The 11,754-nt window shown below is 42.9% G+C and overlaps 2 protein-coding genes across 10 annotated transcripts in view; one reads left to right on the top strand and one right to left on the bottom strand.

Annotated features, from left to right (window-relative positions):
- The window catches only part of Harbi1 (harbinger transposase derived 1), a 10,981-nt gene extending 6,758 nt beyond the window's left edge, over positions 1 to 4,223 (bottom strand). The window contains exons 1-2 of one of the 4 annotated variants that reach the window (XM_031371033.1): positions 3,416 to 4,223; positions 2,175 to 2,972 (exon numbers count right to left, since the gene is read on the bottom strand). In XM_031371033.1, coding sequence (XP_031226893.1) covers positions 2,175 to 2,844 — 670 coding nt within the window. In that variant the 5' untranslated portion in view covers positions 2,845 to 2,972; positions 3,416 to 4,223. The remainder of the gene's footprint in view (positions 1 to 2,174; positions 2,973 to 3,415) is intronic. The other 3 variants (XM_031371035.1, XM_031371034.1, XM_031371036.1) reach the window with 3 other exon arrangements.
- Positions 4,224 to 4,434: 211 nt separating this feature from the next.
- Positions 4,435 to 11,754, top strand: part of Atg13 (autophagy related 13) — a 29,541-nt gene continuing 22,221 nt past the window's right edge. For 2 of the 6 annotated variants that reach the window (XM_031371027.1, XM_031371025.1), the window contains exon 1: positions 4,450 to 4,806. The gene's annotated coding sequence lies outside the window, so the exon portion shown is untranslated. Of the gene's footprint in view, positions 4,807 to 11,754 lie in introns of all 6 variants that reach the window. The other 4 variants (XM_031371030.1, XM_031371028.1, XM_031371029.1 and 1 more) reach the window with 3 other exon arrangements.

The following is an 11,754-nucleotide window of genomic DNA, read 5'->3' as shown; positions in this document are numbered from 1 at the left end:
GAATGAATAAGAAAGTGAGGGTTGAGGCTTAATAGTGGTGTGTTTGTGTGTCAAGATGACAAGGGGTCGGGCTGGCGAGATGGCTCAGCCGGTAAGAGCGCTGCCTGCTCTTCCGAAGGTCCTGAGTTCAAATCCCAGCAACCACATGGTGGCTCACAACTACCCGTAATGAGATCTGACACCCTCTCCTGATGCGACTGAAGATAGCTACAGCGAATTACACGGGAGCAAGCGGGCTGAATCGAGTCGGGCCGGAGAGAGTGGGGTCCAGAGCTAGTGGGGCTAGCAGATGTCCTGAGAGCTCAATTCCCAGCAGCCACACACAAGATAGATAGCTCATGGCCATCTGTACAGTTACAGTGTACTCATACACATAAAAATAAATAAAATAAATCTTTAAAAAAAAAGATACAAGGGGTCAATTGTACTGGCTGGTTTTGTGTGTCAACTTGACACAAGCTGGGGTTATCACAGAGAAGAGAAGGCTCCCTTGAGGAAATGCCTCCTTGAGATCCAGTTGTAAGGGATTTTCTCAATTAGTGATCAAGAGTGGATGGGCCCGTTGTGAGTGGTAGTCTTGGGTTCTATAAGAAGGCAAGCTAGTAAGTACCATCCCTCCATGGCCTCTGCATCAGCTCCTGCTTCCTGACCTGCTTGACTTTCTTTGGTGACGAACAGCAATGTGGAAATGTAAGCTGAATAAACCCTTTCCTCTCCTACTTGCTTCTTGGTCATGATGTTTGTGCAGGAATACATATCCTGACTAAGACACCTGGCTACAATAGAAAATTTCAGTTAGGATTGGTACATGAACTATTTGTCTGACATACTGGGTTTGACGTTGGCATGCTTGACTATGACTTTAGCTCTTTTTGTTTGTTTGTTTTTTCGAGACAGGGTTTCTCTGTGTAGCCCTGGCTGTCCTCGAACTCAGAAATCCACCTGCCTCTGCCTCCCAAGTGCTGGGATTAAAGATGTGAGCCACCACTGCCCGACCGCCCGGCCCTTTTCTTTTGTCTAGGTTAGAACTCCTCTGTTCAAGTGCTCAGGTGATCCCTTTGCCTCAGTCTCTGCTGTATTTGACAGTATGGAGTATGGCCAGGAGCTGCAGGCTCAATTCAAACCATTCAACACTTAAACATAATATGTTTTGCTAGGCAAGCACTCAGGAGGGGCAGAGTGTCAGTTTAAGGCTAGCCTGGTCTACAAAGTGAGTTTCAGAACAACCAGAGCTACACAGAGAAACCGCATCGCAACAAACGAAAAAAACCCATAATATGTTGTGCATACCTCTGTGAGTTGGCCTCAAACTCAGAAATTCACTTGCCTCTGCCTCCCAAGTGCTGGGATTAAAGGCATGTGCCACCACCGCCTGGCTCTGAGCTATATTCTTATTCCCTTATTTTTGAGACAGAATCTCCCCTCCCACTACATCCAGGTTGGCCTGGAACACTATGTCTGGAACTTAAGAGCCTTTTGCCTCAGCCTACCCAGTCCTGGGATTGCAATCATATAAAATAACACCCAGTTTAAATATTGTTTCTGTTTAAAATTTTTTTTAGATTTATTTTATGTTTATCGGTCTTATGCCTGCATGTATATTTGTGTACCATGTGCACACCTTATGCTGTGGAGGTCAGAAGAAAGCTTTAGATTCCTTGGAACTGTAGTTATGGGTATTTGTGAGCCCCCATGTGGGGGATGGGAATCAAACCCAGGTCCTCTTCAAGAAAAAGTGCTCTTAATCACCAAGCACCTCTCCATCCCTTAAATATTAATTTAAAAAAAATCAATGTGCAAAGGTTGAAGGTTCAGCGGTAAAATCCTTGCCTGGCATTCCCAAGTTTGATCTCTAGTACAAGAATAGTAATAAAAATAATTATGAGAGTATGATGGTATACACCTTTAATTTCAGCACTTGAGAGGTCAAGGAAAATGAATCTCTGAGTCCAAGGCTGGCTACATCTAAAATTCCAGGCTACGTAACAAGTTGCCTGTCTCAAACAGTCTCTAAAAAGTAATAATAATGAAAGGACACAAAAAGGCCCAGAGAGTTCTCACCTAAGGTTACACAGGATAAACAAAGAATGAAGAGTAAGAACCTCAGATTTTACCCACTCTCCTGCATAATTTTTCTATGGATATAAACTAAAGATTTATACTTGCAAACTTACCAAGAAGCCAGCTATCTTTGGCCATCCCAGTTTCAAACTGACTGGTTAAAGAAGACCGCTGTAGCACAGCACAGTCCTGGAGGCTCCCTGGCCAGTTTGTCTCCACGGTCATCAGTGCCCCTCTGATATCACACACCACCAGGCAGTTTAGAGAATGCAGACCCTTTCGGTTCACATAAGAGAGGTCTTCAGCATTTGGTGCCTTGATTGCTACGTGGATACAGTCAGCAATCCCTATCACCCCTGGCATCCCTGCCAATCCATAGAATTCGTCCTTTAAAGACTGTATGGCAGCTTCATCAGCTGGAAAGTGAATAAACTGTGAGGCCCTTTCCACAAGGGCTTCAGTGACATTGGCAACACAGCGACTCATAGAGGCTTGGCTAATTCCAATTGCATCTCCCATTCGCGTCTGGAAGGAACCTGAGGTATAAAACCCTAATGCTGCCAGGATTTGTGTCTCTGGGCTAATAGCCCTAGATCGCTGAGTAGGTCGAGAAAGACTTGCCCCCAAGAGTTCCACTAAGTAGTAAATGAATTGTCGGGGAAATCCATACATGGACATCAAGTATTCATCAGTCACATCATCCAGCTTAAAACGGTCCAAGGTCCGGTGACCTCGGCCATACAGCAAGAGATCACAGTCAAGCACTGTTATTGGTATAGCCATTGCTAATGTGGATGTCCTCTTCTATCTGCTTTTCCTGATTTTTTCCCAAGGAAGAGGTTGGCACAAAAAGTACCAGAATTCAACAGCTAGCCATCAGTTAAATGGCTCTGACATTTGTAATCTTCTTTCTGTAAATGTTAATTAAAAGAAAAAAATTAGAAACATATCCAAACCATATCAAATGACTAAACACCTACACCACCTTTTCAGCAATTCACTTTTTAACTCTAGCTTTATCTCCACTGACTCACTACTATATGACAAACGATCTAATTTGCAGACAATGGGAGTTCAATCCCAGTGGCTCATCTAATGCCTAGCATTTAAACTGAGAACAACAAATGGGAACAAACTATTCACAAAGTAAAAGAGGTCTAAGGCAACCATGAAACAGCTGACAAGTTGTAAACACCTTAAGGCTTACTCAAAGGTTTGTTTTGCAAAGCCCTATGGCTCCACAGATGTGGGAGTGCTCAAACCAGTCCAACTAGGGATGTAGAAGAACAAAGGGGAAAAAAAAAGGAAGGAAGGAAGAAAGAAAGAAAGTCCATGACCCTGCCTGGGGACCTACATTGTCTGCTGTAACAGGCTTTCCCTTGTCTCAAGAGACCCAAATCTCGAGGCTTTAGGCTAGAAAGGAAGGAAGATTAGCCAGTATAAAAGGAAAGAGGAAGAAGCTAAGTGAACCAGGTAGGTCTAGAACTGGAGGCCACTTTTACAACCCGCTTTCAAAACAATATTAAGGAACAAAGATGGCTCCGAGGGCACAAGATTTGGCTGGTGAAATAAATGAGTTGGCTATCTGAGATCCACGTGGTGGAAAGAAAGAATCGTCTGACAGTTGTCCTCGGACCTCCAACATCCTTGTCACAGCACGCTCGCCTCCAATACATGAAAGTAATTAAAAAAAAAAAAATCTAATTCCTTTAAAAAGTCGTGTAAGTAAAGACACCCAAGCCAGGAATGGTGTAGACTTGGGACGTGTAGAGCAGAGGATCATGTGCGAGGCAAGCGTGGACTACACGAGCGCCAGTCAAAAAAAAAAAAAAAAGCAAAACAAAACAAAAAGCTCCTGAGGCTGGTTCAGCCTGTAAGGTTAGCTGGGTAGCATCGCCGCGTGTTCCATGCCAGCTTGAGCTACACTACGTTCAAAGCTAACTAGAGCTACAAAGCGAGACCTTGTCTCAAAAAATAGCAAGATAACCAAAGTCTGACTGCTCGGCCCAGAGTAACCGAACACTGACCGCCACCTTTTCGTAGCTACCGAAGCACATTCCACCCTCGGGCCCGAAGAAGGCCCGCCTCCGGAACCCACGGCCGCACACAAGCCGCCACGGTGCGCAACAGCAGCACCGCCCCTTCCGCGTCAGCGCCGGCCCCACGCCGCGTCGTCAATACCGCGGCCTGCGCTTCGCCGTCGCACATTCCATACGAAGCCCAGTCACCAACTCCCCAAATTCCTTCCCAAACACTTTTTGTTTCTCCTAAAAGGCTTTAAAATTAAGCAAATGATTTATTTCTGGGAGGAAATCACCTTTCCTGAAGACTCTGATGTACAGAAATATTAAATAGGTCGTCTGTGATTATAGCGAAAGTGCAGCTGAATTTGGGCAGCTGCATTTCCCCCATAGCTCTCTACCTCCCCACCGCCTGCACTGAAGCGGATGAAAACAAACACTAAGGATGGCGGCGCCGGGCAGCGACTAGTTGCTGGCTTAGGTCCGGAGAGATCGCTTGACGTGTGAAGGGGAAGCTCTGAGGAAAACTAGTCGACACCAGTCCGACAGCTTTTTCAGTTCTGGTATCCGAAGCCTCGTTAGCGTGAGGTATCTCTCTGCGACCTGTGCTGTCACTACCGCCCCGGAGCGCGGAACCCTCAGCCGGGAGGTGCGGTTGGCCGGCCCCAGGCCCCGGCCTCCGGAATGAGAGCCCGGAGCCATTCTCTGTGCCGTAACTTCGCAGGTACTCACTTATGAGGATCACCCAGATCTTTCAGCGCCCCCGAGTGGGAGGTCACTGATCTGCGTTCCCTTGGCCACCTCTTTGGGGGAAGCCCAAGCCAAGCAACCGAGGTTCAGTTCCATAATCCCTTCATTATGTTTTCTATGGGAAGTTGGGTTGGTGTAGACCCTGTTGGCGATTGAGACGTCCCAATCGTTACAGACATGCCCCGAAATTTCCTTGCTACTCTATTGTCTCTTTGGGTTATGTCCAAAAGATCTCTTGGAGAATATTTGTAGGGCCGTAACTCCAGAGTTGGGTGCCAAGATGGGTAAGGTAAGTTTTCAATCAATCAAAAATATTTGAATGCCAAATATGTACTCCGCGTGTAAGTGAGAGTGACCTGATTAGTGAAAAAAGGGAATATCTTCTTACTGGCAGTGGAACAACCTGCGCAAACCTGCGGACTATTCTCATTAAATCTCTGAGTAAGTGGCTAAGCACCTTCTTGGGCTAGTTACTAACACATCTCAGTTTTAAATTTCTCATTCACTTTTTTTCCTAGCTAATCTGCTCAATCCAACCTCAAGGTAACATTTCCTTTCCCTCCCCCGACTCCTCTCCCCCCACCCCACCCCCGTACTCCTCCCTCCGGGGTAGCCGGTAGCCCAGGTTGGCCTTAAACTCCTGTCCTCTTCACTCAACCTCCTAAGTAGTTGAGAATACCAACTCAGGCTGTCACGGGCCTAGGTTGGGATAGTTGGAAACGGGGTTCAGCTTTGCAGTCTAGGTTTGCTTGCCTTGAATTACTGGTCCTTCTTCCCCAGCATCATTAGTGTTGAGATTATCCAGCATATACATGTCTAGTTTTGAAATCCTCTTAATGAACTATGTATATGTTTATTTATATATACTGTATATATATATACAGTAATTAGATATTTATACACAAACACATATGTGTTGTTACTTGAGATTTAACCTATCACTCTGCTCAGTCTACTACAGAGCTACATTCACAACCAATTACATTTCTGCATTTTGAGACAAGATCTTATTGTTTTTGTATATTACATTTGTTGGCCTGGAACTCACTATGTAGAGTAGGCTAGCATTGAACTTTTGAGCAGTTCTTTTGCCTCTGCCTTCCCAGGGCTGGGCTATAGGCAGTAACACCATGCTCAGTCAAACAACACTATCTATCTATCTGTCTGTCTGTCTGTCTATCTATCTGCTGTTGTTGGTTTTTGAGACAGGATATTTATATATCAGACTGGCTTTCATTTGATATAGTTTTGGGTGACCTTGAACTCCTGAATCTCTTCCTCCTGAATACTGGAATTATAAGTGGGAACTACCATACCCAACAGAAGACTGAATTTAAATCTTTTAAAGGCTTATAACTCATTAAAATTATTTCACATTCATTATTTATTTATTTATTTATTTATTTTGTTTGTTTGTTTTTCAAGACAGGGTTTCTCTGTGTAGCCTTGGCTGTTCTGGAACTCACTCTGTAGACCAGGCTGGCCTCGAACTCAGATATCCGCCTGCCTCTACCTCCCCAGTGCTGGGATCAAAGGTGTGCGCCACCAATGCCCAGCTCACATTCATTTTAAATACCTGCCTACTTTTAACTGTAGAGTGTATGTAGAGCAACTTACTAGAAAAGTCTTCTGAAGACTATTGTAGGCCACACAGGCAGCCTTATGTCCTTGGTCACAAGAGAAGGGATGAAAGTGTGAATCACCACTACTTAGAAAAGCAACTGAAGCCAGGCAGTGGTGGCGCATGCCTTTGATCCCAGCACAGGGGAGGCAGAGGCAGGCAGATTTCTGAGTTCAAGGCCAGCCTGGTCTACACAGTGAGTTCCAGGACAGCTAGGGCTATACAGAGAAACCCTGTCTCAAAAAACAAAAACGAAAAAAGAAAAGAAAGGAAAAAGAAAAGCAACTGAATGGCCATCTATAGTTGGTTGATAGTAAACGTATATGGCTAAGTCAAGAATTAATAGAAGTCATAATAGAATTTACAGTTTTGGAGAATACTGCTTCCAGTTTTGGTTCACATATATATGAATAAAATGCAGGGTTAAAAGACATTTTACATCCTTGTCACTTTTTTTTAAGATTTATTTATTTTATATATATAAGTACACTGTAACTGTCTTCAGATACACCAGAAGAGGGCATCAGATCCCATTACAGATGGTTGTGAGCCACCATATGGTTGCTGGGAATTGAATTCAGGACCTCTGGAAGAATAGTCAGCACTGAGACATCCCTCTAGCCCACATCCTTGTCATTTTAAGGGGTTTACCTCACTCCCTTTTAGTATTGCCAATAGCTCTCTTATTTAAGATAACTTAAACTGGGCAGTGGTGGCACATGCCTTTAATCGCAGCACTAGGGGACAGACGGATTTCTGAGTTCAAGGCCAGCCTGGTCTACAGAATGAGTTCCAGGACAGCCAGAGCTAAACAGAAAAACTCTGTCCCAAAAATAAATATATAAATAAATAAAGATAACTTAAGATGGTACTAAGATCATGTTCTCTGAAGTGGATGTTAATTAGGTACTCTGTTTTAAATAAAGATTTATTGTTGTTAATTATTTTACCTTTAATCTTTTGGGGGATTTTTTTTTCTATCCTCCCTTGGGCTTGTTTATTTTTTGAATTTTGTTTATTTTTTGTGTAGCTCTTGGATGGCCTGGGAGCTGTGGTTTTCTTCCTACATCATCATCTGAGTTCTTAGATTCTAAGCATTCACTACCACACCGTGGTGGATTTTTTTTTTTTAAAGTGCATTTGTACAGGAGTGTCTGTGTTTGTCTGTGAATAGGCACATGTGTGCCAGGGCACATATGAAGGACAGAGAACACGTGGGAGTAGTTTCTCTCTTTTTACCAGGAGGGTTACAAGGATCAAACCTGTGTCATTGGGCCTGGTGGCAAATACCTTTACCTGCTGAGCCATCTCACCATCCCTCTAGGAATTTTTGCTTCATATGTTTTATTGTTATGTTGCTTGGTGTATAAACATAAATAGCTACTATATTTCTAGAGATTATATTCTAATTTTTTTTCCAGTGAAAATTCTGATTTCTGTGTGCATCTGTGTGTGTGCACATGTGTGCTCGCCTAAAGTCAAATTCGGGTGTTTTCTGTTAACTATAATATTCTAATATTTGGAGACAAGTTTTCATGAAACCTGAGCTTGTTGCTTTGGCTATACTGGATGGCCGGCAAGCTTCGCACAGTCCACCTGTGTCTACAACCACTGGTGATGAGCTAGAGTTGATTTCTGTATTGCCTGGTTTTACGTGGATGCTGGGAACATGAACTTAGGTCCTCACATGGTTAGTAAACATTTAATGCAGTGAACAGTTTTGCAGTCCAAAAATTGGATTTATTATAACATCACATTTTCACTCCTTCCATTGTTGCCTTCTTGTCTTTTTATTTTTATTTTTTTAATTAATTGTTGGGAGTATACTCAGATGTCATAGTGAGTATGTGGAGTCAATCATGTCCTTCCAGCTTTGTGTGCCTTGGGTATTGAATTCTGACCTAAGGTCTACAGATTTGCGCAGCAAGTGCCATTACTTACTGAGCCATGTTGCCATCCCCTCCATTTTGACTTTATTACAGTAGCACTTCAATTAGTGTTGAATGACTTGGAAAGTTACCAAATCTGATTTAGGAGTTTTCATGAATGGGTATCACTTGCTGCCAAGCCTGATGACCTGAGTTTAATCCTGGGGACCCACATGGTAGAAGGAAAGAACTAACTCTCACAGGTTATCCTCTGATACACACCACACAAATGTCTTACCCAAAAGAGATGAACAAATTGATGCAATTACAAAATTATGGAATTTACTCTTTTATTTTTTAAGGATTTATTTTTATTTATTTTATGTGCATGAGTACACTGTAGCTGTACAAATGGCCGTGAGCCATCATTTGGCTGTTGAGACTTGAACTCAGGACCTCTGCTTGCTCTGGCCCCACTCACTCTGGCATAATACACTGTAGCTGTCTTCAGATGCACCAGAAGAGGGCATCAGATCTCATCACGGATGGTTGTGAGCCACTATGTGGTTGCTGGGATCTGAACTCAGGACTTGTCCGAAGAGCAGTCAGTGCTCTTAACCCACAGAGCCATCTTGCCAGCCCTGGAATTTACTCTTAACTATCATCTTTCTTACAAGAGTGGGGTTAAACTTTCCAGTGGGTAAATACTTGGTCTCTGGTAACCAGCCCTAGCCTGAGGCCATGGAGTGTAAATCTAGCTTCATTTGAAAGTTCACAATTAGGGACCACACCTTTAATCTTGGCACTGGTTCTGAGTTCAAGGCCAGCCTGGTCTAAAGAGTAAGTTCTAGGACAACCAGGGAAACCTGAAGGGCTGGAGAGTTAGCTCAGTGGTTAAGAGCACTGACTGCTCTTCTAGAGGTCCTGAGTTCAATCCCCAGCAACCACATGGTAGCTCTCAACCATCTGTAATGGGATCTGATGCCCTCTTCTGGTGTGTCTGAAGACAGCAACAGTGTACTCATATACATAAAATAAATCTTTTTTAAAAAATCAAAAGAGCCGGGCAGTGGTGGCGCATGCCTTTAATCTCAGCACTTGGGAGGCAGAGGCAGGCAGATTTCTGAGTTCAAGGCCAGCCTGGTCTACAGAGTTAGTTCCAGGACAGCCAGGGCTACACAGAGAAACCCTGTCTCGAAAACACCAAAAGAAAAAAAAATCAAAAGAAACAAAGACATTTCACTCAAAATGCAAATTTTAGGTCAGCTGGAGCAATATAGTAAAACAGTAACTCAAAAACCAAACTGATTGGAGAAAAATGTATGATTACTGGAGATGGTTCAGTGGTTAAAAGCACTGACTACTCTTCTAGGAAACCCAGGTTTGATTCCATCAGATCCTTATATTTGTTTCAGGGGATCCTATACCCTGTTTATGGCCTCTACACGAATATGGTATGCAGGCAAAACGCCCAGAGACATAAAATGGAAATAAATACTGTAGAAAACAGGAGAAGTCTGGGTGGGGTCTGAAGGCCTGAAATACCCTATCTCTTGGAAAACTAAGATCTTGATAAGATCTCTAAGGTCATCCTCCTCTGTTTCACTGTACTTGGCCACCCTGAGAATAATCCAAAACAAAGGGAATAAAGAACAACAAACAAAAAGGCAGGTGATACAGGAATTGAAAAGGAATCCTTTGAAGACTAGTGGGAATGTACTTTCACACAGTTCCTTAAATTTAAAGCTTGGAGGTGGTGTTGCTTGAGGCCATCTCTGAATTCAAAGCCAGCTTGGACTACAGAGTGATTTCAGGACAGCCAGGACTACACAGGGAAACCCTGTCTTGGAAGACAGAAAGAAAAGGAAATAAAAATTTAGACTTGCATGATTTAGCAGCTTCACTCCTGAGTATATACTTAGAATTGACACCTGTGTCTGTAGCAGCATTGTTTTTTTAGTTTTTCAAAACAGGGTTTCTCTGTGTAGCCCTGGCTGTCCTGGAACTCACTTTGTAGACCAGCTGGCCTCAAATTCAGAAATCCGTCTGCCTCTACCTTCCCAGTGCTGGGATCAAAGGTGTGTGCCACCACTGCCTGGCAGTAGCAGCTTTGTTAATTAGAGTTAAAACAGAAACAACTTAAGTAAGTATATCAGGTAAGTGGATAAGAAAAATATTCATATGCAGTATTACTTCGTCTTCTAAAAGATTGTTCTCAAATATGTTGGCCTAGGTAGTATTGTCAACTTGCCGTGGCTTGGAATCACCTGGAGAAGGAGTCCAGGTTGACTTTACCAGGTTGTTCTGTGGGGCTTTGTTTTGTTTACTAAATGACATAGGAGGTCAATGGACTGCACCATCTCTAGTTGGGTATTTGTGGGCTTCCATGGTTCCTTCTGCACTCCTTTGCATGTGAGTTCCCTGGTTGGAGACAATTACTACACAGAATAGCAAGCAATCAAACTTTAGGTTCTAGCTTCAAGTGCCTGCTCTGACTTCCTTCAGTGTTGGACTGAAACTATAGCTTGAAATACCACCCTTTTTTGTTTGTTTGTTTTTGAGACAGGGTCTTTATATATAGCTCTCGCTAACCTGAAACTCTGTGTGTAGACCAGGGTGGGATCTGAAATTGTTTGCCACAAGGCTCATTCCTAATGATTTTTGGTCATGGTATTTGTCATAGCAACAGAAAGGAAACCAGAGCACATGCTGACATATGAACAAATCTTTAGGACATTATGCTAAGCAAAATAAGCTAGGCACAGCAGATAAATACTGTGTCATTTTATTTTAAAATACTGTATGATTCTGTGATACTTAGAATACCCAAAGTCATGGCCCTAGGTAATTGCCAGGTGCTAGAAGAGTTTTGGAATGGGAAGACATGTCTACACAGTTTCAGATTTGTAAGGTGGAAATGGTTGAGAATGGAGGCTAGTGGTGGTAATATATTGTGGGTGTATTTAATACCATTGAACTGTTCACTAAAAAATAGGCAAGATGGTAAATTTTACTTTTTTGTTGTTTTTGGTTTGTTTTTTTTTTTTCAAGACAGGGTTTCTCTGTGTAGCCCTGGCTGTCCTGGAACTCACTCTGTAGACCAGACTGGCCTCGAACTCAGAAATCCACCTGCCTCTGCCTCCCAAGTGCTGGGATTAAAGGTGTGTACCCCTTTGCCCTGCAAATTTTACTTTTTTATGTGGTGGTAAGGATAGAGCATAAAAAAACCAACTTTAATGTGTTTGCTAGGCACCCTAGCCAAGATCATACTTGGATTTTATTTTGTCTTTGTGGTACTGGGGACAAATTTCTAGACTTTGCCACATTCTCACAGGTATTTTGTTCATTTGATTTTGAGATAGAATCTCATTGTAACCAAGGCTGTTGTTCTCAAAGGTACTATGTTTAGCTGAGGGTGACTTTTTTTTTTTTT

This window comes from Mastomys coucha, unplaced genomic scaffold, assembly GCF_008632895.1.
Source record: "Mastomys coucha isolate ucsf_1 unplaced genomic scaffold, UCSF_Mcou_1 pScaffold15, whole genome shotgun sequence".
Lineage (NCBI taxonomy): Eukaryota > Metazoa > Chordata > Mammalia > Rodentia > Muridae > Mastomys > Mastomys coucha.
This window is presented reverse-complemented; position numbering and strand designations above follow the sequence as displayed.